The sequence below is a fragment of the Ailuropoda melanoleuca genome, chromosome 5 (genome assembly GCF_002007445.2).
Source record: "Ailuropoda melanoleuca isolate Jingjing chromosome 5, ASM200744v2, whole genome shotgun sequence".
In the NCBI taxonomy this organism is placed as follows: Eukaryota; Metazoa; Chordata; class Mammalia; order Carnivora; family Ursidae; genus Ailuropoda; species Ailuropoda melanoleuca.
In genome coordinates this window covers 31,539,125-31,560,564 of record NC_048222.1, presented here as the reverse complement: position 1 = coordinate 31,560,564, position 21,440 = coordinate 31,539,125, and the positions used below count along the sequence as shown (strand labels likewise).

Here is a 21,440-nt window from a genome sequence, read left to right as displayed (position 1 = left end):
TCCTGCCTCCTCTACTTGAGAGCCTCTCCCTCCAAACCTGGCACTGGGGAGAGCTCCATCAGTGGTTCTCAAAGTGTATTCTGCAGGCAGCATGCTGGGAGCCTCGAGGCTGGCCTGAGGTGTGGGGCTGGATTTTAGCAGTTTGGTGAAATTGCAAAGGAAAGGATGCAGGGAGGGAAATGATGCTCCTTGGGGGCCTTTCTCGTGCCACGCAGTGTGTGTGCACGTCCTTACTAATGGAGCCGACAAACACACTCCTCCTATGGGCGAGGAGAGCGGGGCTCAGAGAGGTACAATCATGAGTCCAAAGTTAAGCAGCTGCTGAACAACATGACATTTTTTTCTCCTTCCCAGTGGCCCCTGGCCGCACTAGGGACCCCCAACCCCGGGTTCGTCCCAAACACTGGAGTGGGATGGGCTGGTGCCTGAGGGAGGGGACCCTCCTGACCCAGGGAAGAGGTGGTACAGGTCCCCTGGGTGAAGCCCCACCTTGGGAACTCGCCCTCCTGGAGGGGTTCTTGGGTGGGCCTACTTCATGTCCTGGTTGCCCACCTCACTGAGTAGCTGCATGAATGGCCAGGCTCTCTCTTCCCTGGGAGAGACCCCAGCCAAGGAGTTAAAGGGGAGGTAGCCATGGGGGAGAGCCTGGACAAGCTGCCACCAGGAGAATACCAGCCCTTTTGCTTCACTCCCTCTTGCTGCTTGCTCTCCCACCCATGATAAATCAGAGTGGCTCAGAGTTGAAATGTTCCAGGACTCTGGGGGTCAGCTGGGTGCAGGGTGGGGTGGCTGGCCCACGAGGTCTTTTGCCCACAGAAGTGGTCTTTGGATGGAAAGTTTGAGAACCACTGGTCTGGAAGCCTCCGGGTGAGTCTGGATGCTTTTCCGCTTCTAGGACTTTCATTGCAGACACTACCCTTCCTGGTGGGCTCTTGGGGAGCAGGGGGCGGGCAGCTCCAGGCCTGGGGGGCCTGGCCCAGGAAACAGTGCCCTAGGCCACACTGCCACAAGTATTTCAGGAGACTCTGTCTTCTCGGGGGCTCTGGGCAGATCTGCTGGATGGGGAGGGGGGAGGATGAGGAGGGCCGATTCAGGGAGTGTTCAGACATTGTGTCTGTCTTTGTCTGGCTCTCCATTCTTTCATCTTCTCCTCTCCCAGTGGTGTCCCAGGGAAGAAATGCGGCACCGTCATCCTGTCCGCTGAGGAGCTGAGCAACTGCAGGGTGAGTGGCAGAGTGACTCCAGGACTGGACCCGGTGCGGGTGGGGGTGGAGCAGTGACAGAGGGCAGGCTGCTCTCCCTGTGACCCCGGGGCCATGTGTGTCCTTGGAGGGAATGTGAGGAAGACAGGGCTCCCCAGTTTCACCGGGCTGTCCTAGAATTCTGTAACATCAGAGCTAGAATGTTGCCTCCTCCTTTTATAGCTGAGCTGACTGAGGCCCAGAAGGGACACAACTCGCCCACAATGAGCAGCAGAGCCTGCTGGGCCCTGGTCCCCAAGCTTCTAGGCTCCTCCATTCCCCCGTCACGGTCTCCTCTCCCTGAACTAACACGGCTTTGGCTCCAGCTCCGGCAGCAGAGGGGCTTTTGCAGTCGTGAGCCTGGGTGTTTGGCAGTTACTCGTCATGTTTCACTTTTAGCTCTGGAGTAGGGTGACACCCTGCATGGGATTGAGGGAGTGAGGACGCGTGGTTGGCGTGTGCGAAGCCAGAGGCTGCAGTCCCACGCAGCCCTTGATTTTGCTTCTTCTGTGGGACTGTGGAGAAGCAGGAGATGGGGACAGGGGAAGGGGTAGCTGAACACAGTGAGGAGGAGCTCGGGGGACCCGACAGCTAATAGTAATGAGGAAACACAGAAACGATGATAGTTATTATTCATCAAGGGACAGGCATTTTACGTAAACTGCCATTACTCCTGACAACAATCCAAAGAGGTAGATACTGTTGTTAGTCCCAGTCCCATTGTATGAATAAGGAAATTGAGGCTCAGAGAAGCTAAGCCATCTGTTCAAAGACAATAAGTGGTAGAGTCACGGTTCTAATCCAGGTCAACCCGATTCTAAAACTGGGCTCATTGCCAGGCTTGCGTGCCTCTTAGGTTAATTAGGCGCCATGAGTGGAAGTGGGGTGGCTCCTGGGGAGAGAAGGAAGAGGCAGCCAGAGTGTGAACACAGGACCAAGCCTAGGGTAACCTGGGAACCCAAATTCACAGTCGGCTCAGGTAAAAAGGCCTAGGAGGGAGGAGGAGAAACAAGATTTTCTGACCTTCCTGGGACGTCAGTGCAACTATGGTTATTTGTTAGCTATAAATATTTACCATATTAGAAAATAAAATTGATAAATTTAAAAATATACACATTAATTCATTTAAAAATGACAATAGTTCAACCATTACAGGATAACATAAATAACAACTTTTTTAAAAAAAAACTGTATTTTCCAAAACAAAAGTCATTTAGTGAGAAGAGTGGCCTTGTTTTGCATTTTGTAAATCTCTTTAATGTCAGGCTGAGCAGAAGAGGGCTGGAGTCTCATATCTGCTTCTGCAGTCAATCCGTTGTGATATCCCTGTTGGGTAGCTTCTAGAAAATTCCGTGTCTTATTGACATTATTATGAAAATAGCTTTGGCCCCACGGACCACCTCTTGGGGTCCGTGGTCCATACTTTGAAAACTGCTGTTATAGGGGTAAAAATTGTCAGCCAAGATTAATTGAGCAATTATGCTGAGCCCCACACTGTGCTTAAGTGGTTTACATGCATCGACTGATTGATCTGTATTATTATAATGTGATGTACGACTGTCGGTAGTATGAGGTATTATCGTATCTCATATATTACGGTTTTTTATTTTATGCGGAGGTTAACTGACCTGCCCAAGGTTACATAGCCACTGGGTAGAAGAGATTTGAACCCAGGCAGTCTGGTTCTAGAGCCAGGGTCTTTAACCGCCAGGCGGTGGGGTCCCCAACTCTGCTTTCAGGGGCTTCCGGGGGGGGAGAATAAGACACAGAATTGCAGTACAGTGATGACCACATCAGCTTATACACAAGGGCCCATTCTCGGGGCTTCTGTGTCTGTTTACCTCAGTGGGTCTGCAGGAACTTGACAACGCCTGTCCTGACGCCCGGTCCCAGCAGAGGGCTCGGTCTGCGGTAGGCACTCACAGAGGCTCTCTTTGGAATCTGTGACCTAATGAATGACCAAATGTTTAGCAGCAGGTGATGATGGAAACTCTTACAACTGTGTATGCTGACCAATCCGGAAGTTACTGGGGGTCAGACAAGGGAGAGGGAACCCAGCTGACATTATAGTAGAGCTCTTTAAGCTCCTGGAGCCTCAGTTTCTCCACCTGTATGTTGGGGCTGATAGGGGTGCCTGGAGTTCGTGGAGGCGGCTGGGCCTAACAGGTGTGTGGGGAAAGATGGAACCTGAATTCCTTGAAGCCTAACTTGGGTTTGCCCCCCAGCTTCTAGCTCAGCTGGTGATTTCCTCCCTAGTTTCATATTAAATCAGGTAATCACAGCGCAAGTGCTTGGCCAATTCTAAAGCTCCCGACAGCGCTGGGTGCTGTCCTTGGTCTGCGTTTCCTGGGTTGGCAAAACAGTCACCTTTTAGTATTTACGAGGCGCCTCCCCCTTCCTCCTCCTGCCCCACCTCCCTTCATCCAGGGGTGGTAGCGGTTTTCCTTGATCTAAGCTGTTTCAAGGCAAGGAGGTGGGGGGTGGGCTCCCTTCCTTCCTCTTGAGATTGTCAGCTCCTTTTCTTTTGGGGCGTCTTTGGCTGCGTTGTGTCTTTCCCTAGAATACTTGTGAGGAAAAGAGACTAATTCCCAGCATCTGGCTGAATGAAAATAATTACATCTGAACCGCTTCGCTCCTGTGTTCCAGCTCGGCATTCAGTGGGCGGATCAAAGGAAGAGGGTGGAGTCTGAGGGGTGGTTTTTTTCTTCCCCCCCTTAACCAGAGCAGGCTTTCTCTCAAGTGAATGCGTTCTGCCTAAGTAGACAAACCCTCCCTCCATCCACAGGGACCGTGTGGGCTGCTGGGGACTAGCGAAGGCGCGGAGTGGACTCCGGCGGGTCGCCAGCTCGCTCCGATAGGTTATAGAAACAGCCTTGCTCCTCGAGATTTTAAATACCCAGAAAGTTGCAACAATCAGAATTTGATCCAAAATACTATTCACTGATCCTTGACGTTGACAGTGGTGACCTTGAGCTCCTGACGGGCCTCTGAGTCACCCAAGATTTAATTATGTTCAGCAGTAGAACCATCATTATTCCCTGTCATACTGACAACATTTGCATGGTCCGCAGGGTTGACCGGAGCCCCTGGTGTTCACAGTCTATCTGATCTTCACCGCGGGGCTGGGCGGTGGGGCGGGGTGAGCGGCCCCAGCCCGCAGACCCAGAGAGGCTGAGGCATCAGCCCCAGACTGCTGAGCCGTGGACTCCTAATCCTCAGGGAGTACTTCCCTCAGCCACGGTGAAGCCGTAAGCTTTACGGTGCAAGGAGCGGCGGTGGGCTTCGTGATCTTTGTGGGGCCAGGAGCCTTCAGCAGGCGTGGTGAGTGGCTGGGCTTCTAGAGAGTTCCTGGCCAGATAGCGCATCTTCAGGTCCCTGTACACACTGGCGAATCAGCTCACCTCTCACAAGCCAGGGGAGTCAAAGCTTCTCACCTGTGGCTGCCCCGGCTCCCCCCACCCCCACCCCTTAGGTATCACCAGCTTGCTCGTGTGTTCATTCGTTTTAGCAAATATGCCTCGGCTCAGTCCTTCCCCCCCACCCCCCAGAGTTTCCAATTTACTATGAGAGACGGAAATACCAACCAGCAATCACAGTACAGCAGGGGTCCTTAACTTCATCAGACCTGTTGCTTCTTCTTTAATAGCAAGTATTTTATAGCACTCTTTACCATCCTGAAAGAAAATCCATGGATTATACCATATAATAGGCCCAAATACATACACGTGAAGGAATAAGCCCTTGCAGCTACCTGGAAGAAGATGGGTCCAGGCAACGAGAACAGCTTGTGCAAAGGCCCTGGGGCAGGGAGTTAGTGATGAGTGACGCCAGAGAGGTGAAGGAATACATGAGAGTAGGAGGCTAGATGGTGCAGGACCTTCAACGGGCCTGCTTAGCAGTTTTGAATCTTGATAAAGTCAGAACAGACATCAGGGACATGTTCTCACTGTTCTCAGGAGAGACATCAGGGAGAGCCCAGAGTCTCCATGCGGGCCCCTAGGGAAGAGTCCTGGGAGGAAGGGAGAAAGATCAGGAGAAAGAGGTAAGGTGAAGCAGAGGGGAAGTGGGGAAGCTTTTCTGAGACTCAGAAGTATGAAGGTCGGTATTTGGGAGAGATGTGTGTTGTGGCTAGGATCTTGCCTGATCCACGACCAGAAGTCACACATCACCCTTTTACAAGTTAGTCTGTCATTTTTTGGTCTTAGAAATCATCCCGCTGGTTAAAAAAAAAAAAAGAAAGAAAGAAAAGAAAACAACACAAAAACATTTTTTCCTGATGCTAAAAAATAGCATGTTCGTAGTGGACGTGATAGAAAATACAAAGAGATAATCATTGTTGACATTTTAGTGCGTTTGCTGCATTTCCTCCTTTCTTCTAGGTGCTTATATAGTTTTTTTCTTCTAGGGGAGTTTTTTTTTTTTTAAAGATTTTATTTATTTATTTGAAGAGATAGAGACAGCCAGTGAGAGAGGGAACACAAGCAGGGGGAGTGGGAGAGGAAGAAGCAGGCTCACAGCGGAGGAGCCTGATGTGGGGCTCGATCCCATAACGCCGGGATCACGCCCTGAGCCAAAGGCAGACGCTTAACCGCTGTGCCACCCAGGCGCCCCAGTTTTTTTCTTCTAATTAGTAGAATATGGTATCTAGATTTATGTTCCCTCCCATGTCATTAGATATTCTTTGAAAACATGTATTTAATGGCTATATATTATTCCTCTATTATGGATGGCCATAATTTATTAAATCTATTCTCTTATAGGAAACAGTATCATTCACACCGCCACAGACATCCTCCTAGCCAAATCGTTCCATTTTTCTTCCTTTAATTGATGGACTTTGGTTGGTATCCCAGACACATAGGCTCCATGCGTGGGAGGGAAAACGGTCAATCTGGGGTTTTCAGCGTCTGAATGACCAAATCGACAGAGGTATAGCTGACGAGATTGTTTGAGAAGTCAGTCATTAAGACGGCAGAGAAAAACCCAGCTTGACCCCCACGTGGTTATTACAGTCAATGTGTAGCGACAGGCTCAATCTCCTAGACCATCTCCTACACCCACCATCTGTGTTCGAATCAGCTGTAGCCTACGGGGTCTTTGTGGATACCCCAAAACGCCTGCACCCCAGACCCCGCACTTCTGCAGTTTTATCCTGGGGAGCTGGGGCTCTGGGCCCTTCTGTGAATGCGGGAGCCCTCTCAGAGGTCACAGAATCACTCTCGACTCTGGGTTGTGGTCCCTCCTGCTGGTGTGCTGAATTTCAGAGTTGTGGCTAATGATTCTTTTTCTTTTTAACTGATTATCTTTTTTTCGGACTAAAACAGACAATGTACTAGTTCTGGGAAATTTGGAAAACCCAGCAAACTTTGAAGAGAAGCCAATAAATGTCACCATGGTTCCATCTATTGAAAAGTTCTTTTGAGGGGGTAGCGTGTGGGCAGGAGGGCAAAGTGAGTAAGCACTTGGGCTCTGGATCCATTGCTTACTAGCTGTGTGGCTCTGGGCAAGTTACTTGACTTTTCTGTGCCTCCGTTTCTTCCATTGTAAAATGGCTTTATTTACATTGTGGATGTTTTATTTGTCATGGGTTTTTGCACTGACTTTGATTTTTCAAGATGTCACATTAAACTCTTGAGTTTGGTGACTGAGCTTTTGGGCTCCTTCCAAATTTTTGCATTTACCTTACTCTTGTTCTGAGCCTGGAGCAGGCCAGCAAGACCCTGCTTCCCTTCTCCCTTCCTGGGTGTGGCTACCCTCTCCAGGCCTTCAGCCCACCTGCTGCCCTCTGGGCCTGAACTCTGACCTGCAGGGCCCTGTCTGGGTCAGGGAGGGCTACCGCTCTGGAGTAGGCCAGGCCACCCTGGAGAGAAAGGCTGTTTGCTGTAGTCTCCCCAGCAGCCTGATTAACATGCGGAGGAAAGATGCAAATTGAGGCAATCCTGCTGTTTTAGAAGAACTTAATATGTTTTTTTAAAAAGATAGGGCGAAAAGGCAGAAATTGCAGGAAATTATATATCACAGGAGCTGTTTATCTTCTCCACAGTTGATGCCAGAGAGGCATGGGGTTTGGGAAAGCACTCCACGTGCTCAGAGAGCCCCGCCTCCAGCTGAGGCTGCACACAGCGGGACCTCTAACCTCAGCCAGGACTGGCTGCTTCCTCATCCCGCTGGCCCTGTCCCTTTATCACCACCCCCCAGACTCTTCCTGGGGTCCATTCACTCACCTGCATTTAAGGGGAGCGGTCCAAGCCTTGTCCGTGTGATATGACTATCGACGTACCTCAGAGCCGCCTCCAAAAGCACAGCCCCCCCGAAGGTGGGTGGGGGGATGGGGCATTAAGGAGGGCATGTGATGGACCGAGCACCGGGTGTCCTCCGCAACTGATGAGTCGCTGTGCTCCACCTCTGAAACTAGTAATACAGGATATGTTCATGAATTGAATTTAAATGAAATTAAATTAAGAAGAAACAAGCCCAGTCCCCAGACAGCTACAGTTCCTTGTCTCAAGGACTCCCCATGGGGCGTGCACCCGTGAGGGAAGGAGCTTGCCTCGGTCACAGCCTAGAAGTCTCACTGCAGGTCTGCTTTATCCCCGTGCATTCGGCAATGGCACAACAGTACCGATGATCACAATGGGCTTTTGGCGAATGTTTCGGGGTCTAGATTGGGTTAGGGAGGGCAGATCGGGTTGAGCGGCAGAATCGGGGGCCAGCAACACCTCAGGTATTTGCCCTCAGCGGGGATAAGGTGTAGCTCACTGGAGGATTTTTCCAGTTAGCTGAATTTCAGAGCCAGGCTTTTCTTTCTTTCTTTTTTTTTTTTTTCTTTCTGTAATTTTAACTAGTTTGCACGGAGGAGGCCTTTCTAAAATGGATTTCACACTTCTCTGACTCCTCAAACTGAGGCTACAGAACATAATTAAACTTATCGGGATGATTCGGGGTCATCGTTTGGAATCTCAGTTATTAAGCTTCGGAGCCAGACTGTCTTGTTCCGATCCCAGCGTCTCCTCCTAATAGCTGTGTGGCTTCGGGCAAGGGTGTTAACCTCTTTGGGCCTCAGTTTCCCCATCTTTAAAATGGGAATAATAATGGTTCCTATCTCATGGGGTTGGCTAGAGGATTAACGGAGCTGACAGCCATAAAAATATCTGTTTACAGATTAGACAGAGCGATATCCTACCGCCACTTTCATAGCTAACACCAGTTCAACATTGGCGGTTGTGTGGGGTTCAGCCCAGGAGTAGATGGCGCTCCACAAATGTTGGCTCCCATCTTACAGCTGCTCCATGCCAGGCACCGTGGACCGGTGTTTGACATAAGCCCTTGGCTTTACTCTTCCCGCTGGGGTCCCAGGGGGCATTCTTACTCCATTCTCCGCCCCCCCCCACCCAGGAGAACAGCTAGGGTTAGGGGACATTGCTTGCTACTCAGTGGATAGGTGGCAGAAGTGTGGCTCCAAAGGGGGGGCCTTGGCTCCTGTGTACGATTCTGCGTCAGGTGCCGTGTGGGGACAGTGGTCGTCCCCGGGGAGCACTGAGTGGTCCTAGGAGTGATGATCTGTTACGTTCTGCATCCATGTTTTTCTGCTCTTCCTCCTTCCCTTCCTGACCTTGCAGGGCCTCGAGGGGTTCTCTTAGGAAGCAACAGTGAGAGCTCTTGCCCCTGGATTTTGTGGCATCGGTTTTGGTTGGTTCAATACATGTGTGTATATTATAGTCAACCTGTGCAGTGTGTTGCACGTGGCTTGCCTGTGTTCTTTCGGGTGAAATCCAGATGGGTGGGGTCACAGCTGGAGTTCCAACCAAGCCATATCCTGGGGAAGCGGAAGGGGCTCTGGACTCCCGGACTGTCCGCTGAGTGCCAGCCTTCTCCACTGCCACCCCGTCACGGTATGCTCTCGGTGCCATTGGCACCGAAGCCTAAATTGCCCAGCATTAAAGGACAGGGTCATTGGCCTGTCCAGCAGGTTACTTTACAGATAAGGAAACTGAGGCTGAGAGCCCAGAACTCGGGGCACCTTGCTGGGCTGTCCTCCCTGCTGTCCTCAGCAGAGTTTGAAGGTCAGTATTTTCTGGTGCCACGGGGAGGAGCGAGGGCCGGCTTTGTAAGCTTACGAATGGTGCAGTCCCGTAGGGCCTGCCCGCTCAGTTTAATGCCTGTTGTTATATTTCCCCTTTCCCATGGGCCTCACCAATTCTATAGCCAGCATTGGGAGGAGCCCACTGGGTCCCAGGCCGCCTCCTTTTTCTAGGCCATGGGAGAGAGCTCTCCAGGGAGACGTTGAAAATGCTCCCTCCCTCCAACATGGAATGGGATCAGAACTTTCTTCTGCAGGGATACAGTGACTGCAGGGGGCGGGCTTAGAAGGCTAGAGATCTTTCTGGGAGGCTGAGGGGTAAGCCCCGCCTGGGTGACCCTCTATGTGACCTTGGGCATATGACAGGATTTAAAGCCTCAGTTTCCTCATCTGTAAAATGGGCAGAGGAGTGGAGTTACTTCATATGGTCGTTATGCAGATTCAGTGAAATAATGTGCGCAAAGAGAAGGCTTCACACAGTGACTTGCGTGTAGTAAGTGCTCCGTAAGTCAGCCAGTCTCTTATCCCAGGCCTGACGTCCCAGGTTTCTCTGGAGGCTTTAGGATTCCTGGGGTCCGAGGCCTTGCGAGCCCCCAGTCCAGTGCCTTCTTCCTCTCAGGTAGGCCATGAAAAAGAACATGATGGAAGTCATTACCTGAGCCCCTCCGTGTGCGGCCACTGTGCCTCAGCACTGCCCCCCCCCAACGCCTCCCTTGAGTGGCCGCTTCTGGCCCAGGTTAACCCAAAGGCCAGCCCCTCCCTGCGCATACCCGCCCCGGAGTCTGAAGAAACCTGGGAAGGAGGCCTCGTGAACTGGCCTGCTCTCTCCCTCAGGGAGTGGAGTGCTGTCCCGGAAGAGATGTGACTTTGAAATCAGGTCATACGTGTTGAATTGCCACTCTACCAGTTATCCGCTGGTGATCTTGGGCAGGTTAGCTGCTTCCACCCCCTGCTTCCTCATTTATAAAAAAGCCACCAAGGATTACTTCAAGGGCTAAAGGTGATAAGGAGCTCGGGGACTTGGCCACACATACGGTATCTAGTAAATGTGTGTTGAACGAACGAATGAGTGAGGGGAGAGATGCTCTGTGTTTGTGATTGTCAAATGTCCTTGAGGGAAGGCATGTGAGGGGGTGGGGGTGGAGCAGGGACAGAGGCCACGCACGTTGTGTGTACAGGGAAGGGCAAGAGTACGATTAACCATAATAGTTTGCACGGACATGGCACCTGTGTGCTCCACACGCTGTTTCCAGCACTATTGTCATATCGACTCATTTCAACCTCACAACAAGCCTCTGAGGTAGGCTGCCGGTACCCAGTTTTACAGATGAGACAACTGAGGCCAGACAGGGTGAACAACTTGCTCTAGGTCACACAGCTAGAAAGGAATGGCACTGAAGCAGGCAGCCTGGCTCCAGCAACCATATTCTTTTTTCTTTTCTTTTTTTTTTTTTTTAAAGATTTTTTTTTTTTTAATTCTACAGAGATAGAGACAGCCAGTGAGAGAGGGAACACAAGCAGGGGGAGTGGGAGAGGAAGAAGCAGGCTCATAGCAGAAGAGCCCGATGTGGGGCTCGATCCCATAACGCCGGGATCACGCCCTGAGCCGAAGGCAGACGCTTAACCGCTGTGCCACCCAGGCGCCCCTCTTTTTTCTTTTCTTTTCTCTTTTTTTCCCCGGCAATCATATTCTTTTTTTTTTTTTTTTAAAGATTTTATTTATTTATTTGACAGAGATAGAGAGACAGCCAGGGAGAGAGGGAACACAAGCAGGGGGAGTGGGAGAGGAAGAAGCAGGCTCACAGCAGAGGAGCCTGATATGGGGCTCAATCCCACAATGCCGGGATCACGCCCTGAGCTGAAGGCAGACGCTTAACCGCTGTGCCACCCAGGCGCCCCCGGCAATCATATTCTTAACCATTACACCATACCCACCCCAAACCTTTGCCCATGCCCTTCAAACATGTGGGAGGTTGCCTTTTCATCTCTGCCATCATTTTGGTCCTCACAGCGCTGAGGGACACTGATCTCACGAGACCGTCTTCCCCCATGAGAGGAAGGGGACAGTGTGAGAGCTAGGTGACTTCCCGACAGGCCCTGGCCCTGAAGGGCAGGCTGGGCCCCGGGGGCGAGAAGACAAAGCTCTGAGCTCTGGTCAGATGGCAGCTGATCTGTCAGGACGCAGACCTTTCAGGTGGAAGAGGCCACATGGGGATGGATGGAGAAGAGGGCATGGGGGCACTTCTGCCCAGTGCCCTGTTGGCCGCAGCAAACTGAGGGGCTGGGCCACATGAGGGGAAGGGTCCAGCAATTCTCACCAGGGCCTGGGTACCTTCTTTGTGCTCTTGGGCTGAGTGTGGCTTCAGCCAGGGCTGTGAACTGGTCAGGGCAGTCAGATCCCAGGGCTCGGCCTGGTGAACTTGGGGGAGTCGCTCCCTGCTTTGAGCCTTAGGCTTCCCAGCTGTAAAACGGGCCGTATCTACCTTAGAGAGTTGGTTGGGCCTCTCATGGATTAGTGGGTTTGAAAGTGATGTCCCATCCTTTTTTTTTTTTTTTTTGAGATGTATTTATTTATTTGAGAGAGAGAGAGCGCAGGGGAGGGGCGGAAGGAGAGGGAGAATCCCAAGCAGACTGCCCCCTCAGCACAGGGGGGCTCGATCCCATGACCCTGAGATCATGACCCGAGGGGAAAGCAAGAGCTGGGTGCCTAACCAACTGCGCCACCCAGGAGCCCCAGCGATGTTTCATCTGGACTGTCCTCTAGGAGCCACCCAGGGTGTGAGGGGATGAGGCGGTGTGGACAGAGTGAGGGCTCTGCGGTCGGCAGACCAAGCTCGGAGTAGCCCTGGGTGGGTCGCGTCGCCTCTCTGAGCCCCCCGGGGAAAAAAAGTAACAGATTCGCACACATCAGTACTGATGTGCCTGCACTCCGCCTAGCGCTCTGTCTTTAGTCCTCCCAACAGCCCTTTGAGGTGAGTGCTGTGATCAGCCCCGTGTTACAGAGGAGAAACTGAGGCTTGGACAGGTTACCTCCCTTGTCTGAGGTCACGCAGCTAGAAAGTGCCCCAGGATTCAAACCCGGGCAGCCGGCTCTAGAATCCACCTGCTTCACCCCCGGCAGCCCCCACCCCCACCCCGCCACCAGCCACTGCTCTGTCAGACCTGCCTGGTGGGGTTGTTTGAAGATGAAATGAGAGCCCCCAGTAGCCCAGGGCCTGGCCCTCGGTGGGTGCGGGACAAGCGCAACATGCTGTCCTTTAACCAGCTCGGTGCCCAGAATCCTCCTGTTTTCCCGGGCCTTGGGGTTGCGTTTCCATGGGGATTGAGGCGCCCTCCAGGCGTCTCCTGCCTCACACCCCTGTTCTCCCTCCTTCCCACCAGGATGTAGCCACAATGCAGTTCTGTGCCAACAAGCTGGACAAGAAAGATTTCTTTGGGAAGTCCGACCCCTTCTTGGTGTTTTACAGAAGCAATGAGGATGGAACGTAAGTTCCCTGACAGTACTTCACCCCCTTTCCGGCATCAGGGAGGGACGGGTGTGGTGACTTGCCAGGCAGGGGGGCTCCTGCTCAGGGTAGAAGCCGGGGCTCCGGGGGTAGTGCCCCGACATGTGGTTGGGAGCGGAGGGGGGAGGGGCAGCTCCCAAGCCAGCAGTGCCATTCTGAGGGTCTCAGCAACGGTGGGTGCTAGGCGTGTTGGAGGTGAGGGGAGTGGGCAAGAGCAGGGCTAGGGTGGGAACAAGGGGCTCCTCCGATAGCCCCTCCCTTCTTCCTCAAATCAGTGCATGTCTCCAGCCCACCCCTCCTCCACCCACAGCCCTCTGAACACCCCACTACCACACGTGCCCCCCACCCAACTACCACACGCCCAGCACGGCACAGCCGGACCGTGTTACCTGCCCAGCCCCACACCTTGCCGTAGGCTTCATTCAAAACCTAACGCGTCTTTAGAGCCCCCATTTCCTCCTCTCCTCTCCCTAATCTGGAAGCCACCCACAGTATGACGGAAACACACACAACACGGCGACAAATGTAGGTCAGGCACGCACACGGATGCACGGATTCTAGGTTGAGGGTCTGGGGACCTTGGTCCACCCCACCGACTCGCTGTGGGACCCGGGGCAAGTTATGCCCCCTCTCTGGGCCTATTTTGTCATCAGGAAAATGAACCAGTTGGATTAGGCCGTCTGCACGGTCTCTTGAAGCCGCACAGCTCTGGGAGGCCGTGGCCACTTTCGGCCGGGCTGCGGCAGAACCAGGAAGCGATGGGGCCAGGGAGGTTAATTAGAGAAACACTGCTGGAGAAGGGGAACTTGGAAGCAGGTTTGGAAGGAGAGGGAGAAAATGGGTCCGTGGGGGAGGAGCGGGAAGAATAACAGGCCAGAGAAACGGCGAGTACAAAGCAGGGGTGTCCGGAGTGGAGGGCAGAAAGGCCTCCTCCAAGTTCGCCTTGATTCTGGAACTCTGGGTGTGCGCGTGTGTGCGTGTGCGTGTGCGTGTGTGTGTGTGTTGGGGGGCAGGGAGGAACAGGGAGGAGGTGTGTTTCAGTTCCAGAGAAAACTGATTTTAAAACCTGAACGAACAAAACAAGGGAAATTAGGTATGATCATTTGCATAACAAAAGGAGTCTTTGTCTCACCAAAGGACTCCCAGCAGGATTTCTTTAAATAATTCTTGTTGACTTCGACTTGACTTGAGGGAGGGAGGGAAAGGGCTGAGTGATGTTTCAGACGCCCACGGAAATGTCCACACAGGTCCGCTCTAGATAGGCGATGCCTGGTCAGGCTGGGTCTGTCTCGGAGGTGAAGGCCGGCGGGCCAGGAGAGGGGTTTGGGTTTCGGAGTAGGAGAGGGGTGTGTTGCAAAGTGTTTGCCAGTGATTGTTCTAGCAGAGCCTGTGTAGGATGGGTGGGGAGGGGGCAGGGAAGAAGGAGAGACTCGTGACTGACACCGTGAACAGGTGGGAGGTGCTGAGCGCAGGCGAGCCTCGGTGGGGTGGGGGGGAATGCAGGGAGGAAGTGGGGAGGGGAGGACGGGGGCAAAAGGACAGTGAGCAGACCTCACCAGGCAAGACTGGGGTGGCCACTGAAGTCAGAGCCCCTCCCCGGTAGTGGAGCTGTGGGAAACCCAGAGTGTTAAAAATGGCAAAGGAGCTGGTCAGATGGGGGAGGCGGTGTGAGTTTATTTGGGGGCGAGTTTCACTTGAAGCATAAGCTGGATCTCTCCAGGAGGGGACACCAAGGGCAGCGGGAGACACCCACCCAGAGGCTCCCAAAGGGTGGGCCAGTCTGCGGGCACAGGTCAGAAGCCGCCCTGGTGGGAGCAGGGTGATTACCCAGGGTTTGAGCAGAAATGAGTAGAAGGTTTGGGAGACACCCCCATTTAGGAAGAGGTCAGGAGGAAGGTTGTTGGTGAGGGAACCCAGGGAGTGGAATGTCCTGGAAGGAAAGGGGAGGAAGCATCCACAGAGCACCCACTGTGCTGCGGCACTGTGGAGTAAGTATGTGACAGAGAGCAGGGCTCTGGTGGACTGCCTGCTGTGTGCCTTTAGGCAAGTCTCTTAACCCAATAGAACTTTCCGGAATGATGGACATGTTCTGTGTCTCACTGTCCAGTACAGTTGCTATTAGCTACATGTAGCTGTTGAGTATGTGAAACGGGGCTCGTGTGACTCAGGAGCTTAACTTTTAATTTAATTTAGATTAATTTCAAGGTAAATAGCCCCATGTGGCTAGTGGCTACCAGACTGGACAGTTCACCTATAACCTCCCCCTCAGTTTCTTGGTATGTGCAGTGGGGATAATCCTACCACCTTCTTCACAGGGTTGCTATTAGGACCAAATGAGCTCATATGTGTCATGAGAATGGGGCCTGGCAGTGTTAGCTGCTGGTTCCCCCCACCTTCATTTTACAATGGAGGGGAAGCTCAGAGAGAGAAAGCCACTTGCCCAGGGCTGCACAGCTGGCAGGAGGGGCCCTGGGACTGGAGCCTCATCTGTCTGACCCCGTGGGTTCATAATCTTCCATACCGCGCCCTGAGTAGATGTTGGGGTGAATTGAGTTGAGCCAGGAGATGTCTGCAGGGACCATTTCCGTGCCAGGGCCCGGCCCCCATGGCAAATGTAGCAGGGAGGCGAGGGGTCTGTGGATTTGGTGATGAGGGGCTTGGGGGACCTTAAAGAACTCAGCTTCAGACCAGAGTCTGAAAGCAGAAACAGGACTTCACAGGGCTCAGGGAGAAGCACGGACGGAGGCAATTGGGCTTAGAGCTGAGAAAACGGGCCAAGAAATTGGTTGGCAAGGGAGAAGAGACAGAGAAGTCGGTGGGTCCAGAGAGAGGGAAGAGCCGGGAGGGGCCACAGCAGGTGGGTGGAACTGTTCCAGGTAGGAGGTCTCTGGAGCCCGGGCTGGGCCTCTGCACACTCGAACTGCCCTTCCTTTGCAGCCCAGTGGCTGCTCCTGATTCTCCCTCCCGCGCCCCCCTCCCCAACCCTTTCCTCATCCTGCCTTAACTGCCTGCCCCAACTTGGGCAGCCATGGCCACCTCCTGTCCCCGTCCCCATTCCTGTCCTCGTCACCAGCTCCGCGGTGTGTGGGGAGGTCTCCCACATGTATCTCCACACTCCAGTGGGCGAGCGAGAAGGAGCAGAGAAGAGAAACGCTGAGCCTTGGTGACAGGAATGACATTTTGACTTGAAAATTGCCAGAGAAGAAATGGCAGAGGCTGTGTGGGCACGGGTGGGGCCCAGGCACTTTCCAGGGTGACCTTTCCAGGCTGGGAGGTGGCTGGGGGGAGGCTGGGAAATCTCAGGGGGACAGCCTCTGCCCCCAACTCCGCTCTGGCTCCTGGCTGCCCCTCCGTGTTGGCAGGGCAGGCTGCCAGGACGGGGCCAGCAGGCATGGCATGGGGAGTGGGCAGGGACGCTGGATTGGAGCCCGGCGGGGTAAGCCAGTTCGACACTTTCCGTTTGCAAAGCAGGCTTGTGGATTCAGACTGGAAGAGCTGAAAGTGTCTTAAAGATTGTCTAAGCCAGGGGCCTCACTTTCACTGCCTTTGAAATGCCAGTGAAAGCTGTGGAAACTCTCCTCTGAGACATACATCTATTCATTAGTTTGTTCCAAAAAAAATATTTAGTGAACACACTTACTCAGTGCCAGGCACTGGTCTGGATACACCAGGGATCAAGGAGGACCAAACCCTTGTCTTTACAGAGCTTGCATTTTAGTGACAAACCATAAAATAAATAAGGAGAAACATAGACTATGTCAAATGTCAAATGATAACAGGTAAAATAGAAAAGAAGCATGGAAGGGGACTAGGGGATGTCAGGGTCAGGGGACCAGGGGTTATACATTTTCCATCAGGCAGGTGCTTATATCAGACGGATGATGAATGAGTAAAGACCTAAAGTAAGTGAGGAGGTGAGCCGTAAACATGGGAATCTGGGGAGACAATGCTCTAAGCAAGCATATCAAAGTCACCCACCCAAGTTCACCCCGATTTCAGGGGTTCACAAACCCCTAAATCCCATCCACGGATCCTTCCGTGGATCTCAGATGAAGAACATCTGACAGCAGCCAACTCCCTGAGTTTACAAGGAGGGATCGGCTTGTTTAAGGTCACACAGAGAGGCGGGGGAGGGGGGCAGAACCCATTATCTCCTGACACTCCCCACCTGCTGCTGGGAATCCTCTCTCAAGTGTCACCAAGAAATGGCCATCTATGGGGCGCCTGGGTGGCTCAGTCGGTTAAGCACCTGCCTTTGGCTCAGGTCATGATCCCGGGGTCCTGGGCTCCTTGCTCAGTCCAGAAGTCTGCTGCTTTCTCTCCCTCTGCCCCTCCCCCTGCTTGTGCACGCTCATGCTCTCTCTCTCTGTCTCAAATAAATAAATAAAGTCTTTTTAAAAAAATGGGCATAGTTAGTGCCTGGATGCTGCTGGTGACGGGCAGCTCATCACCTCATGAAGCCCTGGCTTCCACTGTGTGGCAACTACGGAGATTAATCGGTTGGTCCCTCTGTTGACCTGGATTCTGCCTCCCTTGGTTCGGACCTGACATCTTCCGTCTCTTCTTCACCAGGTTCACCATCTGCCACAAGACTGAGGTCATGAAGAACACCCTAAACCCAGTCTGGCAAACCTTCTCCATTCCTGTGAGAGCGCTCTGCAACGGGGACTACGACCGGTGAGATGAGAGCCTGTCCCTCCCGCTTGTGGGGCGTAGGGTGTAGGTGCGGGCTGACCAGGCAGTATGGATGGAGCCCCCTGTGGCTGTGCTGTCCCTGTCCCTCCCTGCCCTGGGCAGTGTCTGCCTCCATCTCCTCACAGGCCCGCCTCCCCACCCTGCCCCGCCGCTGTCCCCCTGGTCTGGCAGCCCTCCCCCGGACCTCCCCAGACTGGGGGAATGAGGGGCCGGGGAGCCCCAGTGGGTGCTGGGTGTGCCGGTCTGGAGCTGTCCACAGCCGGTCTCTCGATGATTTCCAGTGGAGGGGCAGGTGGGGGCAGAATGGGGTTTCTAGATGCAGGCAGGGGTGGCCACAGCAGCCCCAACTCCTAGCAGATGGACCCTGGGGAGTCAGGACCCCAAGATAAATGGGGTATGAGGGGCGGAGTGTGGAGCATTTGTGGAACTTGGTTGATGTGCCGCAGCCTGCTCTGGTTGCGCGTCCGCTCTCACCGTCATTGTTCGAGTGTAGGTTGCTGCGTGTAGATACCGGGGACCCGGTTTCTAACCCTGGCTCTTTGACCAAAAAGTGCTGTCAACCCGGGCAAGCTTTGACCTGTCAAAGCCTCAGTTTCCTTCTCTGTAAAATGGGTTTTAAATGTCCACCTACCTTCAAGGGCTGCTTAGAAGCTCACGTGCCACAACCTACACAAGAAAGCCGGGGTGTGCATAAAATACCAAATCCCACGTTTTGTCCACAAATGTTTATTGACTTCCTAGCGTATGCCGGGCACCGCGCTAGATGCTGGGATATCAGCAGGAAACCAAACACACGGTCTTTACCCTTCACCCAACCTTGTGGAGATNTGGGGTCGAGAGACAGAAACAGAAGGGTGACAGGGAGCCAGAGTGGGCGGCTGTGGGACAGGCACGGCAGTGCTCTGCCAGGGAAAGAGGAGGACAGAGAGCTGGCAGAGGTGACGTGCCGAGGCCCTGCACAGGTCGGGAACAGGAGGGAGACACGGAGATGGTAGAGAGCTAAGAGGATACCTGGAGAGGGCGGCTGGGGGCAGGAGCCAAGAGGGGAGAATCCAAACAGAAGTATCAGCTCCTACTGTGGAGAAGGGTGTGTGTGTGTGTGTGTGTGTGTGTGTGAGAAGCAGGGAACTGTGAGGAAGGATAGTTTACTCGGCATGATGAGGGTGGAAACCAGTTAAGATCACTGAGTCTTTCAGACATGGGTCGAATTGTGCCCTAATTGGTTTAAACACATTATCTTATTATGTGAATTTAAGTTTCACAGTAACCCGAGAAGTTGGGTCCTAGTGCCACGCCCATTTCACAGATGGGGAAACAGAGGACTGGAGCCTATGTATCTTGCCAAAGTGAGGAGAAGGTCCATTTCCCTTCTCCGGAAGCTGCCTTCTCCGAAGGCAGGGTGTCCCCCCACCCCCACCTTTGCTGTGTCTCCAGTTCAAACCCAAGCAAGACAGCTGAGTGGAGCTGGCGTCAAGGGCAGAGCCAGGGCAGCCCTCCCGTGGGGTGAAGTGGGTGATGACAAGAAGCCCTTCCCCAGCCCTTCCTCAAGTCCCTCTACTCTCTCCTGGAACATTCTGTAACTTGAGGATTTATTCCCCCTTGCGCCAGAGTCTCGGTCCGGCTGCTGTCCCTCGCTCACACCTTAATGTTGAATGAGTGAATTTGAAGAGGGTGCCAGTGTCGCTGCCTGCCCCAATGAAGCCCGACACCCCTTTTCTTCCCCGAAGCCGCTGGGACTGTTGGGCTGACTCAGTCAGTTTAGGGCCCACCCCTGGGGACCTGTCAGCCGTTACCTCTTCCTGCCCCGGAGAGGCTCATTAGGAGGCAGACGAGTGGCTCCGCTTGGGGGAGGCTATAGATAGAGCTGTCGGTGTGCGGCTGTGCCGAGAGGGAAGCCCGCGGTCTTGGCTGGTGTCCCTCAGCCCTGCTGGCCTGCTGAGGCCCACACAGACCCAGCTCTGTCACTGCAGCCCCAGGCAGCCGGAGACCCACAGGACACTGGCTCCCGGCCCCAGGCCTGGCTTCACAGTAGAGCTGCTGCGTGATTTGGGGAAAGCCACACACACTCCGGGCTTGCCTTTGTGATTCTCTGGAAGGACGGAATTGTTACTTCGTGGTAACTTCACGAAGTTGAGAGGTCTCAGGCGACAGAGATTTAATAATATTTACATTACCTGCTATATGCTAGGCACTGTTCTAGGAGCTGAAGATACAGCAGGGAACTAAGCAACCCAAACTCCCTGGTCTCGTGGAGCTGACATTTTCATGGTGAATAACAATTGTTTAGGAGACAGGGGCTTGGATGAAAGGCTGGAACAGAACATGTGTCCAATACTGCTGTGAATGACGTGTGAATGACGTAGTTGACTTCTCACAACAACCCCAAAGTAGGTGCAATTATCCCATTTTACAGAGAGGTAAACAGAGTCCGGGGTGGTGGTGGGGGGTAAGCCAATTGCCCAGGGCTACACAGCCGGTACCTGCAGCCTTCTCTGGTTCCCTCACTGCCTCCCAGATTAGGGGCTCCGTGTTCTGAGCCTTTAACGCCAAATAAGATGTTCGTCTTGTGGGTAGCAGAGGCCCATTTCATTGTGCCACACCCAGGAGCCCCTCCTCTAGAGTCCCGTCCACAGAAGTCACAGTTGGTCTGACGTGAGCCTTCATTAGGCCTGTGCTAAGGGGCTGTGCCTACAGCCCACGAGTGGCACGTGAGGTGTCCAGCCAGGGCTGGACAGGAGTAGTCGGAGCTGTGTGTGGCTGCTGCCGCTGCCTGGCCCTAGCCTAGGCACCAGTTCCCTTCCCTCACCTCCTCCCCGGGTGCTGGAGGCTGCAGCCTCGGAGCTCATCTGACCCCCAAGCTGGAGCCGTCCCCGGAGGTTGGGCTGAGTTTTCACAGGAATCTCACACCCAGGGGTTTCAGCCTCAGCTGCAAGTGAAAATTCCCCAGGGAGCTTCTAACAATCCCCCTGCCTGGGCTGTACCCCAGACCAACTGACTCTGAGCCTCCGGGGTGAGGGTGAGGCCAGGGGATCCAGTGAGCAGCCTGGGTGGAAACCCAGCGCTCTCCTCCAGAGAAGTTCGGTGGCTCAGGCTGCGCATTCCAGGCAGCCTGCTGGGGACTTGCCAAAACTAGCCGTACCTGAGTACCATCCAGACCAACTAATCAGGCCCTCGGGTCCTGGCATTTAAAAAACAAACAAACAAACAAAAAACTCAGTGATTCTGGGGGGTATCCAAGGCTGTGGCTATAACTGGGGTCCTCCTACAGCCTCTGAGCATGTGGCTGTCACTGCTCCAGTCGCCTGAGGGGCTCGTGTTGGTGGTCTCAGGAGAGGCCCTCCTTGCTGGGGTCCCTGAAAATCCCCTGCAGAGCCGCGCGGCCCTGGGAAGGACTGGGGGACTTTGGCATTGTGGGGCAGGGTCCTGGCCCCGACCCTCGCCAACTCTGTGACCCTGGGCACGTCCCTTAGGGCTCAGCTTCCCCATCTGAAAATGACCATGCCCTGCAGAGCTGCTTGGGAAGCCTTTCAGCTAGATCCCCGGGCTCTGCCCAGAGCCGCCAGGAACTGGACCTGGGGCTGTGTGTGTCTGAAAAGCTCCCCGGTGATCGGCCAGATGGCCAGGCTTGGATGCCACTGAGGTCACTTCCAGCCTTGTCATTCCAGGAATTGGAAGTTGCAGAGCCCAGGTACCCAGGCAGGAGTGTCCCGGATTTAAGCAAATTTCCTACGAAAAGCAATCCAAGTGTGGCCGAATGCCAGAGCCAGAGCGGAGAGGAGGAGGCATTCTTACCGAGACCCACCTGTGCGTGCTCAGCTTTGCAGCTGCTCTGCAAGGCCGCTATTGTCCCTCCTTGAAAAGGACGGTCTGTGGCTCAGAGAGGTTCAGTGACCTCTCCAGCTCACACAGCATCCGCAC

General features: G+C 53.7%; 1 protein-coding gene across 5 annotated transcripts in view; it reads left to right on the top strand.

The window, feature by feature from the left end:
• CPNE5 (copine 5) overlaps window positions 1-21,440 on the top strand; it is an 82,882-nt gene that overhangs the window by 38,018 nt on the left and 23,424 nt on the right. For 4 of the 5 annotated variants that reach the window (XR_004625466.1, XM_034660643.1, XM_034660641.1 and 1 more), the window contains 4 exons: window positions 817-867; window positions 1,160-1,223; window positions 12,703-12,806; window positions 17,400-17,504. Coding sequence is in view for 4 of the 5 variants with exons in the window: in XM_034660643.1 (XP_034516534.1) it covers window positions 817-867; window positions 1,160-1,223; window positions 12,703-12,806; window positions 17,400-17,504 (324 nt within the window). In the remaining variant the exon portion in view is untranslated. The remainder of the gene's footprint in view (window positions 1-816; window positions 868-1,159; window positions 1,224-12,702; window positions 12,807-17,399; window positions 17,505-21,440) is intronic. The other variant, XM_034660642.1, reaches the window with a different exon arrangement.